Source organism: Carassius auratus, chromosome 30 (genome assembly GCF_003368295.1).
Source record: "Carassius auratus strain Wakin chromosome 30, ASM336829v1, whole genome shotgun sequence".
Classification (NCBI taxonomy): Eukaryota; Metazoa; Chordata; class Actinopteri; order Cypriniformes; family Cyprinidae; genus Carassius; species Carassius auratus.
The window spans coordinates 29,786,100-29,799,701 of record NC_039272.1 but is presented as its reverse complement, the minus strand read 5'-3'; the positions used below and the strand labels follow the sequence as shown (position 1 = coordinate 29,799,701).

Here is a 13,602-nt window from a genome sequence, read left to right as displayed (position 1 = left end):
AACATTTCTTTTGACTTCATAGGGCTCTAGTACTCAGGGATCTATACATGTACCAGTGGGAAACTTATTGCGTGCATGTCTGGGCTCATTATTACTTGGCTGAGAATCTGACGTCTTCTCTGAACCATCTGTTAAGGCATTATCAATGGCCACACTGCCACATTAGCAACAGTGCGTCAACTACCACACATAAGCACAAAAGAAGCAAAGCAGATTATGCTATAATATCTCCAGTAAAGATCTGTTGGTCAACAATCGTGTTTGGTCTTCTAGTTTTTATCCCATCTTTTACATAGTTACATGGGATGCTCTGATAGGACAATACATTATGGTTTGCTTTGCCTTAATGTTGACTTCAAACAATTGAGTATGCCTAAATAACCCTGATGAAATCAACTAAAGAAGAGCTACAATGTAGGATTCTTGCCAGACCAGTACGTGGCGCTGTAATTCTGCCACTGAAATACACCAAAAAACTGAGAAAAAGTCTTGGACTATGCGTATAAGCCTTGCGTGCGGTATACAAACAAATATGGAACAATACATTTATTACTCTGTGTTAATGTTAATTAATAAGACTGATAAGATGTTTGTTCATGTTTTTGTTGCTGTTATGTGACATAGCGATGTATGACTAGGAGCAAGTCCTGGGCTCCTATAATTTTTGGTTTCATGGAGTTTGTAAAACAAATGTATTCTTATATACTTAAGACACCTAGAGAAAAATCTATGTGTTTGTATTGTATGTACAAAACTTTCATATTAAGAACTTGTCCAGGCTATCAATATTTGTCAGTCGTATGCTATTCGACATGGAGGATCACAGGATTAAATTGTGACAACAAACTTCTTTAAATTAAGTGAATAAGAGGTAGTAATTGCCTACATGTAGTTTACTCAGGCCTCTACTTTTTGTATGATTAATTGGTTTTGGTAAGCGTAGGCTGTGTGAGTTCACTAAATGTCACTCTTAAAAGAGATGGTGTTAAAGTGCAGGAGCTGAGGATGCTTTAGAATGAAGAACAGAAGTATCAGAGACCTTGTTAAGCTGTAAGGTTAAATGACTTTTCTTTTTCAGTCTGTCTCATTTGGATGTGTCACTGGAGGAGTTGTCTGAGTGGAGCTATTTGATAACCTGTCAGACATGAGTCATAGAGCATTAAAGCATGGTCCGCTCTGCTTGTCGCGGGTCTCCACTGAATGACTGATGTCACTGACCGCTCACACTGTGATCCTGTGTGGAGTTAATTAGTTGGACAATGGACATTCTTGAAGGTCTTTCACGCAGTGACTTGCATACAGTTGTTCTTTTTCAGTGAAAGATGGTAATTTCCAGTGACATGAACAAAGCTGAACATTATTCCGAGTCCGTATAGAATAAAATAATTTAACATTTCTTATTTTTGTATTAGGGCTGGACAATATGACGTAGAATTGAAATCTTGATTAATTTAACATTTTACCTCGATTACAATTAATGAAAGATAAATTTATTTATTCATTTATTTGACCTCATAGTTCACTGACAAGGTTTGTACTGTAAATATGCTCAACTGTGGGAAAGGTGGGATATGCACTATGCATGCTGTAGTATGTTTTTAAGGGTAAGGTCAGGGTTGCCAGATCAATATGCTGCTGTGGGTTGTATTTTAGTCAATTTTTTAAATTTAAACAATAACCCTTAATGCAATTTTGATGGAGGAGATACCAGATGGAGGGGAAAACTCCAGTAAAAAAAAAACATGATTGGGATAGTTGTGATCTAGTTTTGAATGGCAGTCGTGCTTGATTTTTATCGCTGACCTGGAAACCTCTGCAGAGTATCCCAGTACCTGTGTGATTCATCACAGACATGAACAGAGAGAAGTGGCAACAGCTACAATGTTCTTCTGCAAGACACAGGCAGTTCTGTTTATTAACCGCTAGATTGCCAAAAGTTATGGACTGCACCTTTAAAATAGAAAAACATTCACATCTAAAATGTGAAAAAATGTCTTAGTTCACTACATTCAACCAATTATTTCTTAAATAGTGTTTTGGCTGTAACAACTCATATGTAGTTTACTGTGCTGAAAGTCTAGCTGCACTGTCGAGATGCTAAGCTCTCAGATTTATGTGAATTACTCCCCTTTAAAAAACCATGGCACAAAACAAAGCTAAAACAAGCATTAATAATAACTAAATGTTATATTAGATAAATGAATCAAGCTTACTGATTTGTTAATGGATGACTAGTTGTTATGCTATTAAACCAGATGGTAACTAGGGGCAAAAAATCGATACAGTATAGTATCACAATATATTCTGCGACAATACTGTATGGATACACGGACGCCAAGAATTGATCTTTTAGTATACTATCTGGTAGAATAATAAAATCTATGTCTTGACAATCCACTAGATGGTGGTGAGGTTTTTTTTTTCTGGTGAGGTCAGCTGGGTCACCTAAAGCATGCAGTTAGTTCGTTAAATAAAGATGACAGTATTGCGGAAAGTTATCAGGAAAGCCCCTTCTGTGTTTTAAATCTGATGTATAGACTTCGGATTTGTAAACAAGGAGGGGATGTAAGTAGGGATGCCCCCAATCTTCGTCATCCGAAAATTATCAAAGAGAAAAATGGTCAAATGCTAGCAAAAAAGCTAGCCTACATATAATAATAATAATAATAATAATAATAATAATAATAATATATGGTGTGACTCGCCTCGCCCGGCAGTGTTCGTTTGCATGTTTCACTCTGCTCGTCACTGCGCAGTATAACTCTCCACTCAATATTGGAAAGTCCACTCAAATAACGCTGGTAAAATGATGCTACTAGGGGTGTCCATGGTTAACCGGTTAACCGATTAACCGTTAAAAATTGCGTAACCGAGTGAAACATTTTGCTCGGTTAAGTGACGTCAATGGCGTGCATTGAATTTAGTTGTAATAAATTTTTGCACCACCAGAGACCGCCAGAGCGCTCCCAGACATTTGTAATGTCCACAAGAAGAAGTCATTTTTCTAATATGAAGCGGGCAAAAAAAAGTACAGCGTTGGAGCACTTTAAAATTGAGAGTGACGAGGCAAAATGCAAGTATTGCAATACAGTGCTTAGATATACTTAAAGTAAAAACTTGTTGTAATATCAACAGCCAACACCCGGGCATCATTAGGCCGGTCAGGACACACTGGATGTGTGGCGAAAGCATCTCAGCTGCGTTGCGTGTCTGTTTTTAATTCGGCTCTCATGTTAACAGGTTAGAGCTTGCAGACTGCCTGCGTGAGACGCGCGGCTCAGGCGCGGCTCGACGCGTGCATGCTAGAAATAGAACCGACGCCTTGTTGGAAGCGTTTCCAGGCAAAGTATAATAGGAAAATATGTTTATATGTCATTTTGTACACAAATACATATTAATTCATGACATTTTGATATTTGAAAGTCTATGGGTTGATATAAATTCAGATATAAATGTAATTAAAGTAAATAAATAATTATCGATTTTCAAATATTGTACCTGTCAAACATACTCATAGTCATAGCCTTAGCGAGGCGGCCGCGGAGTCTCCTTGTTATACATTCTAGGCTTCTTCTCAAATTCAGATTGTGTTAATGGGCGGCATTATTAGGCAGTTTTAATAGGACAATTTGACCGGAGAGATTACATATTGTCAGATTTTTTATTTTTTTCGGCCAATGTCCGGAAATTACTATGGTTATGGTTACTATGGCACACTATGGTTAACCGAGTATTAACCGCTAAGGGCCTCGGTTAACGGTTAATGAAAAACTTGAAAACGTGCAGCCCTAGATGCTACCTTTCCATGACTCTATGGTATGATTATATGCTCTGATAATAAAAGCTTTGTAGGACTATAATTACTTGGATAATTAATGTTAGCCCAAAAATAAAGAGATAAATCCAACAGCTTATATTTGATCCTGTTACATTTGAAGTGAATAAAAAATAATATATTGATATGTAATATTAAGGTAACACTTTACAGTAAGGTTCTATTAATGTTCATGTATTAACTAACATGAACAAACAAAGAACAATACATTGTATTGCAGTATTTATTAATCTTCATTAATATTAATGTTCATTATTAGTTCATGATAATTCAGAGTGCATTAACTGTGAACTAGCACAACTGTTGATTTGTATTGTCTTTTTTTTTTTTTTTTTTTTTTTTTTTTTTGTATCATAAAATTTGAGTTAAATGTAATAAAATAATAAATAATCATTACAAAGCATTTTCGGTTTTTAGCAAAGTGCAATTTTTGGTTTCCATTTCTGCACAGAAATTTATTTTCGGTGCATCCCAAGATGTAAGACTACATGCTTTATTAATTTTAATTAAAAATTTAACAGTAATTTACTTTCAAATGCACCAATTGCTGAAAGGTCTGAACAACTTTTTTGAACATATTCAAGTTGCACTGTAATATCGCAATATATCGCTGAATATCACAATATATTTAAAATCGCGATAATATTGTATTGTGACACAAGTATCGTGATAATATCGTATCGTGAGGCCTCTGGTGATTCCCACCTCTAGCGGTAAAAACAGGTTCCTCTCTGTGTCTTTCTTTGTGTCATTCAACAGTAACAGCCTATGTTCAGGTCCTCTTCTCATGGCCACTATCACCTGCAATTTTCAGCTCATTCTTCTTCTTGCGTAGGCTCCGGTCGCAGATCTCGGTGCTGCTGCATCCCATCCCCCGCTCACACCCTCCTCCGTGTCTATTATTTCACATGTCATTTAAATGCACACCTGTTGTCCTTGGTTACCTTGGTGTCCTGTTCTCCCCACACTGAGTGGTGTCTGGGATTTTGCATGCAAATTAGATGGGGGGGGGGGGGTGGGGGTTAAGATAAATCAATTTTAATGAGGCTGAAAAGCGTGTGCTTGTACTCTACTGTACAGAAGATCAGGTAGACAATCTGACAAACGATCAGTGTGAGTGAGATGCCATTGCCTTTGTGTTGTTTGCGGCTCTGTACTTTAGTGTGAAATGTAGATGTGTACATGAACCAAACAAACCTGTTGTTTAGAATAATGTAATTGGAAATAATTACCATGTGACCTCTCACTCCCACTTTTGCACTTTCGCCACCTGTTGAGCACTAAACAGTCAAACGACAAAGATTTTGCCATAATCTTGCCATTGGGCATTGAAAACCTTTTACATTTACTTTGTGGATTTCTTTGGTAAATCTTCCCTTTCTGTAAAATGTTCCTTTCTGTAAAATTTTTCTTTATCTCAGAAATTACACTTTTTTTTTTTTATTTATTTTTTTTTTTTATACACACAGTTAAAGTGGTTTATCTTGGGGAAATTATTGGCATTTTTTTATCAAATGTGAAATTGGAAGATTGTATAGAATTCCTCTTTTTTTTATTTATTCATGTATTTTATTTAGTTTTTTTGTAAAGTTAATATTGTAAAATGATTGTATACATTTCATTGGATTGTTATTGGTATTTAGACTATTTCAAAGGATTATTTCACCCAAAAGTAAACAATTTGCTGAATATTTACTCTCCGTCAGACCATCCAAGATATAGATGAGCTTGTTTCATCAAAGGAACAGATTTGGAGAAATTTAACATTATATCACTTGCTCACCAATGGATCCTCTGTAGTGAATGGGTGCCGTGAGAGTTCAAACAGCTGAAAAAGACGTCACAATAATCCACATGAGTCCAGTCCACCAGTTAACATTTTGTGAAGTGAAAAGCTGCATTTTTATAATATTAGCTCCTTCAAATCTTTCCAAATCTGTTCCGATGAAGGAACAAACACATCTGCATCTTTGATGGCCTGAGGGTAGGTATGTTTTTATTTTTGAGTGAACCGTTTCTTTAAATCTTGTTACTTTTGAGCTTCCATGTAACCTTTGAAACTGATAAGGTATAAAAAAAAAACTAAAGAAAAAAACAATCCTTTGCACATTTATTTCAAGACATCAGTAAAAGGATTAAAAATGGGATGTTTTCCAAGTCATGTAAAAGCCTGAGACTGGTCTTCCTTTTCCTCTCATAGCTGTGACCATTAAGTCAACTGTCTTCAGGATTGTAATTCTCTCTCTCTCTCTCTCTCTCTCTCTCTCTCTCTCTCTCTCTCTCTCTCTCTCTCTCTCTTTCTCTTTTTAGTGTGTGCTGTTCTTGTGGACGTTGAAGATCAACCACCCCAACACCCTCTTCCTCCTCAGAGGCAACCATGAGTGTCGGCACCTCACGGAATACTTCACCTTCAAACAGGAATGTGAGTGCTTTGGGAATTAAGCATCTAGGAGTGCTGAGGGCTAAGTGATGTTGACTCGAACCTTCCGCCAGCCTTTTTCCTCAGTTTTCACTCATGTTCTCTCTTTGATGTCTGAAAAACTGCATTTTCAGCCAGCTGTCACCAGCTAGCACTTTCATTTACCGTGCAAACAGTATAACATTTTTCCTGCAGTTAAGAGTTCAAAATGTATTTGCCTTATTAGAGCAGGACTCTATTTTGTAGTGTTCCTTAAAGTGTATTTTTTTTATATAACCGGTGCAGATTTTTACTTTAACTCCTGACCATAACTTTCTTTAACTGCTTTGACTATGGCTAATGTCACATCAGTGCAGTTTTGTTGGAGTTGGAGGGTCTGTGTGGTCTCACTTATCATGTTGCATGAGAGAATCACTTTAGTGAAATGATAATACTTGTTTAAACTACATAAGGCAGCTGCTCATGCTGTGAAATGTATTATTACATCAAGTTTGGCTGGAACATATTTACTGTTTCAATCTCCCAGCATGCCAGAATCACACAATATGGTCACTGCCTGTTGGTGCCATTGCTGACAGGTTTGGAGTTATATTAAAAATTAAAAAAGTCTTGGCACTTCTGAGCTCTATCATTGCAATGGCTGGTTGTTTCTATTCAACAGTCCAAAACACTTTAAATAAAGAGCATGTATCCGTATTAAAACATGCCTCACATGCTCCGGGGGGATGAATGAAGGCCTCCTGTAGTGAATGCATGTGTTTTTGTAAGAAATATATTTCAAACATAATAAACTTTTTCTACCACTGTCTGTCATACGTGGAAACTGTTCCGGCGGATGATGTAGGACATCAGCGTTGTGTGATTAGTGATGAATGCGGAGCGAGAACAAAACAAAACGTCGGCCATGAATTAGAAGCACAAAACAAGGATTTGTAAAGAAAAAATTTCAGAGGATTTCGATGTAAGCCAAGAGTAGACTGGTTTTCTGAAAACCATTGTGAGCCTAGCATATTTCAGAGGTGCGCGCGCAACACATACACCCTGCATCTTCCACCAGAATGCTTCGCATTCGACAGTCGGCAGTGTAAAGTGTTTATTGTGTTTGAAATATGGATATTTTTCTTACAAAAATGCATGGATTTGCTACATGAGGCCTTAATTCATACCCCGGCACTATGTGAGGCACATTTTATTACAGATGTGTGCGCTTTTTTTAACGTGTTTTGGACTGTTGAACAAAAACACCCGCACACTTCAATAAAAGAGTTTAGAAGTGCCAGGACAATTTTTTATATAACCGATGGATTTGTCTGAAAGAAGAATGTCATATACACCTAAGATGCCTCGAGGGTGAGTAAAACACAGGCTAATATTCATTTTTGGGTGAACTAACCCTTTAAAAGGATTTGGCATTTCAAATAAATGTAGGTCTGTTACATTCTTATTTTTATTAGGACTACTATTATTATCAAGTCTTTACCACTTTCTCAAATCGAGCCGATCTCAGATGCCTGTCTGTGTGACGTCACAAAAACAGGCCCCTCCCATGATCGTTTGATTGACAGTAGCGTTTCAGCACAGACAGGACTAGTGTCTTACCTCAGACCCGCCCTGAGTGAGCTGTCATCAGTCCACCATTGTCTCACTGCCGGAGCAGATATAGACAAGAATGACTCCTAGGTGACTGGGGTGTTCTGTTGTTGGATGTAATAATGAACCTAGCAGTCGTCATTTACTCTTGACATCTGACCCGCTGAAGACGCAGTGGATTGCGTTTGTTTTTGAAGAGAATGCGCCCCTGTTCTACATAAATGAGTCTATGTTTACACCAATCATTCGTTATCCAGCTACACCCACAGAAGAAGAGAGTATAAGGTGTTACAAAGAATCTTTGCAAATTGCCTTTCCTAATAATGTGCTTATTAGCAAGTTTCACGATGAATGCGGTTAAAGTAACAGTCTCTGTGAGAGCAGTTCAGAAGTGAGTTGGGGGGGTCAGCAGAGCTTAACATTTTAAGGAAAATGCTACTAAACTGTGTGCTCTGTAAAGAGCTGTTTTTGACAGGGTGAAAAAAAAAAGAGAAATTTTAACCAAACTATGTTACAGACTTTCCGTTAAGCCCTAAAGAATCAACTTGTGGAAAATGGGCATCCTATGACCTCTTTAATAGAGCATTGTAGATGTCATATTTAATTTGCTGCCAAATATTCTGTGGGGGCAGAAGTGCAGTCAATTCATTTTGGCGAACTGCTGTGTTCAGCCAACAGTATTTGTTTTCCTTCCACATATTTCCAGTGGACGTCAATGGGTTGTGAAAATGCCACTTTTAGGACCTTAAAAATAAAAATGTACATGATTTACTCACTCTCAAGCCATCCTTAGATGTATGTGACTTTTTTTCTTTCAGACGAATAGAGTCAGAGTTATTTTAAAAAATGTCCTAGCTCGTCCAAGCTTTATTACTCCGCACTACTCCAGAGGCGTGAATAAAGTCCTTCCGAAGCAAAGTGATTCATTTGTGTAAGAAGAATATCCATCCATTCACCTAGTATGTATATATCATTTTTGGGTGAACTATCCCTTTAAGACTTGTCCCTCACTTTCTAAAATGGGTCTCTACTCTCCCTAAGATCTATAGCAACCTTTTTAAGACTCGAAGAATATTCTCAATGCTGTGAGAGAGAGAGTTCATAAACAGGTTCTGTCTTTGTTTTACAGGCTTTACGTGCTCTGTTTTCTGCAGACAGCACTTTGTCCCTTACAGGCTAACAGCTCTATTAGAGTAAGGTTTGTAGAGCTGCCAGAAGGTGTCCAGGTGTGAGTTATTAGTATGCTGCATAGTGAAGTGGATGGGGCTCATCTGGCTCACAAAGAGACAAACTCGTTGAGCCGTTGTACACTATACACAGCATTACCTATCCTGATTTATGAGAGAGTAGTGTCTTTTCATTGTGAAGCATCTCATTAGCATTCTTTTACAATAATTTATTTAAAACCTTAATTCAGTGCAGCATGACCAGCAAGGATAGAGACGCAAGAAGCCGTTTAGCTTCTTTTCTGGCTTGGGTTCATTCCTGTTACTTAAAAATACAGAAACATTATTTGTTATCCCAAAGAATATTTCTACACAGGGATTTCGTCTCTCTCATCTGATGTGGTCGAGTCGGGTTTGCATCTACTGAGCTTGGTTCCCATCTGCCAGGAGGTTATTACAGGATTTCTAAAGCCACAGCTAGGAGATCACATGACCAACCTGGAAAACCTTAGTTCATATTACTATGTAATTTCATAATTACTTATGTTTTTTTTTTTTTTAAATGTTGTTAAAGTGTAATGAGAACATTTGTGGTAAACTAAAATATACGTTAATGTAAGTTTGAAACTTAATTTGGGTGCATTTAAAATAGCTTAACTTTCATTTTAAATGTGGTATTTAATGGCACACTATAGTTATAAGATGAAATAAGATTGTTCAAATTATATTTTATTGTTAAAACATTTTATTTAATATTTTTATCTGCAAGTACACTTTTTTTTATATGTACTTTCAAAATGTATCTTTAAAAGTACACTACAAGAAGCATGTACAATACTTTTTCATAAGGTTATCCCGGCCATGTGTATTGTCTTTGCTAATCTAATAGCACTGTGTACTTTAGCATATTATATTATGCTATAGTATATTATGCTTTTGCTTATTGGTAAAATCCTAATGACATTTAAATGAAGGTTCTTTTGAAGGTCTAATTTTATATCCCTGGTTTTGGTATTGGATGGGTCATTGGTACTAGTCTATTGTGCTTGAAATGAGCACTGTTTGCCATTAAACTCATACAATAGCATGGGTGTTGTGCTCTGCATAACAAAGATGGAGGTGGTATCATGCTGAATGTTCAGTGGAAGCCCAAGTGCTCTCCATGAGACCTCGCTCGAGGAGCGAATGTGTAATACGGTTTGGTGAATAACCCAGCTGTATTTAGTGGAAACCAGAAGACAAGACTGATGAGACTACTTCAGTCCAGATACTAAAGTATTTATAAGCTTAATCAGCAGCTGAATTAAGGATTCGCATTGCACTAATTAGACTCATTTGAATATAATTGAATAGTCTCTGCTGCTTTTGTGTCTGCTTGGTGGCAGGTCTTGTCACTTTAGGTAGAGTTATTACTGTCTGCCTGCATACAGACATGCTGGTTCTGACATCATGGGGTATTATTGTTTACAAATAATTTAGCATGGTTTTGATTATGACATTTACTGCTTTACTAAATAAATACTGTTTGTACTGATTTGAAGAGCAGGTCTATTTCAGCAGCACATGGAGTCGCTTGTTTTTATATTTAAGTCCTGATTTGATAAATTCATTTGTAAAATACATTTTTAGCAAGCAATTTACTGGAATGTTTTAAAGTACCGCTGCAAATTCTTTGTTGTGGGGGGCAGTAAAAGGTTCGAATTTTGAGTAAGGATTATTTAAATTGATTAAAAAAAAAAGTATGACGTTACAAGACAAGACTATTTCAAATAAATACTGTTCTTTTGAACGTTATAATGATCATACAGTTCTAGAAACACCAACAAAAACAAACAACAAAATTGATAAAAAATTTATCCATCACAGAAATAAATTGGATTTAAAGTAATTATAAATTAATAAATTGTAATAATACAAATATTATATATATATATGTTTTACTGTATTTTAACTATATTTCTAAATAGCCTTTTTAGTTTGCATAATATACTTTTTTTTAAATACATTTGTTTTAATTGAATTGCTTATGGAAATCAACACTTCTAATTCAAACTTTTAATAAGATGTATTTAGACGCATACTTATCGTTATCATAAGTTATTTCAAAAAGTGAAATAACTTACACCATTGTGCATCAGGTGTTTCTTCGCCCACACGTCATGCATTCAAATCGTTTAATGCACAATTAGCAATTGATTACCCCTTAGTTATTTCTGATCTGAACTCTAATATATTTCTTCACAGGTAAAATAAAGTATTCAGAGAGGGTTTATGACGCATGTATGGATGCCTTCGACTGCTTGCCTCTTGCAGCTCTTCTTAACCAGCAGTTCCTCTGCGTACATGGTGGCCTCTCGCCAGAAATCAACTGCTTGGATGACATTAGGAAAGTAAGCATCTGCTCATGTCCTGTCCTTTCCTTACAGTTTTTTATTATTATAAAACAAGATGTGTTCATGTCTCTTTTTTTCTTTGTCTCTACACTGTATTTTACAGTTAGACAGGTTTAAGGAGCCCCCAGCATTTGGGCCTATGTGTGATTTGATCTGGGCCGACCCAGGAGAGGACTACGGAAGTGAGAAGACGGCAGAGCACTTTAACCACAACTCGGTCAGAGGCTGCTCCTATTTCTTCAGGTACTGAAGCAAAGCTGTATTCACCTGCTAGATCCCCCAGATTTTGAGAAAAGAAGATTTATTCAGCATTATAATAACATAATAACATCTGTTTTTGTTTATGTCTATACATAAGATTATCGAAAAGTAGCAAAACAGTTTACAAGTTTAGCCACTCAGAAGTTTGTCTTTCTCTTGTTTGACAGTTATGCCGCAGTTTGTGACTTTCTGACAAACAACAACCTGTTGTCAGTAATCAGAGCACATGAAGCACAAGACGCAGGGTAAGTATCACTCACAATGTTTCATGATCATGAGATTGAAAAAGCTCAGTTGCGCTTTTGCTAGTTTAATCTTCTGATGTCAGTGTAGTCCTTCTGTTTCTGCAAGTAAAAAAAAAATATATATATACCATCTGCAGCTGTGGATCATTGCTCACTGAATTTGACAAGAGTACATTATCTAACAATGACAGAGAGCACTTTGTTTATTGATCTGTGCCAGATGCTTTGTTGTCACGCTGAGCTCGTCTACAGATTGTGTGTGTTTCTCTGTTTCAGGTACAGGATGTACAGAAAAAGTCAGACAACAGGCTTCCCTTCATTAATTACCATTTTCTCAGCACCAAATTACCTAGATGTCTATAACAACAAAGGTATGTAAGTTGATATGAAAGTATGTTGGCCTCAAATTTCGTACTTTTCATAACCTCAAACTGTTCTCAGACCCTGAAACAAAACCTAACCTCATTATTACTTTGGAAACGTAACTCTCGGCCAATTTGATAAAGCATTACGAGTGACGTAACTGAATTCACAATCAACTTGGCAGTCCCACATTCTCAGCTAATAGGAATGAGTTTTTCTTTACTTATTTAAATAATTTACAATAGACTTTTGACTCGTATATTATGATACAGTCCAAAGCCTGTGCAAAGAAAAAATATACCCTGCAAATCTGCAATAATTATTGCCTTATACGGACTCTAAAGTGTCTAGAAATGTAGAATGGAAAGTATTGGTTGACTGTTTGTGAACCTGTGTGGAAGCCTATCAGGTTGCTTTTCTTTTTTGTTGGTTTTCATGAATGTGCATGACATCTCCCCTTGTGTTTCCTTCTCAGCGGCTGTATTGAAATATGAAAACAATGTCATGAACATTAGACAGTTCAACTGCTCTCCTCACCCGTACTGGTTACCCAACTTCATGGATGTGTTTACGTGGTCGCTGCCCTTTGTTGGTGAGAAAGGTATGTGTCCAAATGCGAGGGTTGTGATTTGTAGGGACTGTTAGACTGAGATGGTGATTATTTGACATGCGGAGAATGACCTTGCTGATGACGTGTCTTTGGTGGCTGACCTTGTCCTCTCAGTGGGAAGAATACAGAAAAACTCAAACCTGAAACATCATATTAACGTCATTCTAGCGTATTCAAGGGCACCTTTTACAAAATCATCTGAGACTTGCTGAGTCTTTACATGGTTGTAAGCTATATATATAAAATTATTTATTTTTTTATCACGTAAACTAGGAAGTCTAGGAATATTGTACCAAAGAAACTACATAGATATCATGTGAAATAGCAGCTTATATTGCAGCTCTAACATGGACGTTTGACTTCTTACAGTGACTGAGATGTTGGTCAATGTCCTAAACATCTGCTCCGATGATGAACTCATGTCAGAAGGAGACGACTTGTGTGAAGGTAAGGGTGTTTTTGTACGCTCATGTAGTAAAAAGATTAATTAAGGTTTAGTAAGCTTCAGTGACTTCATTTCATGCAGAAAAGTTTGAATGTGTTTGCTGAGAGTGTGTGTAAGCGTATGTATGTCTGGTCATCATCAGCGTAGACCACAGGTCCTCAGGAGTGTCCAACTCTCATTCTAGTGGTCTAAGATGCTTTCCCTGGAGGTCTGATGTCTGCTTATGTCATCGTATGATACTTCCTGCTCAGACAGTCCGTTGTGGAGAGTAGAAT

General features: G+C 36.8%; 1 protein-coding gene across 6 annotated transcripts in view; it reads left to right on the top strand.

Moving 5' to 3' along the window:
* LOC113049916 (serine/threonine-protein phosphatase 2B catalytic subunit alpha isoform-like) overlaps nt 1–13,602 on the top strand; it is a 39,141-nt gene that overhangs the window by 16,381 nt on the left and 9,158 nt on the right. For all 6 annotated transcript variants that reach the window (XM_026212659.1, XM_026212661.1, XM_026212662.1 and 3 more), the window contains 7 exons: nt 6,146–6,257; nt 11,255–11,400; nt 11,507–11,646; nt 11,832–11,909; nt 12,186–12,280; nt 12,748–12,873; nt 13,252–13,329. In XM_026212659.1, coding sequence (XP_026068444.1) covers nt 6,146–6,257; nt 11,255–11,400; nt 11,507–11,646; nt 11,832–11,909; nt 12,186–12,280; nt 12,748–12,873; nt 13,252–13,329 — 775 coding nt within the window. The remainder of the gene's footprint in view (nt 1–6,145; nt 6,258–11,254; nt 11,401–11,506; nt 11,647–11,831; nt 11,910–12,185; nt 12,281–12,747; nt 12,874–13,251; nt 13,330–13,602) is intronic.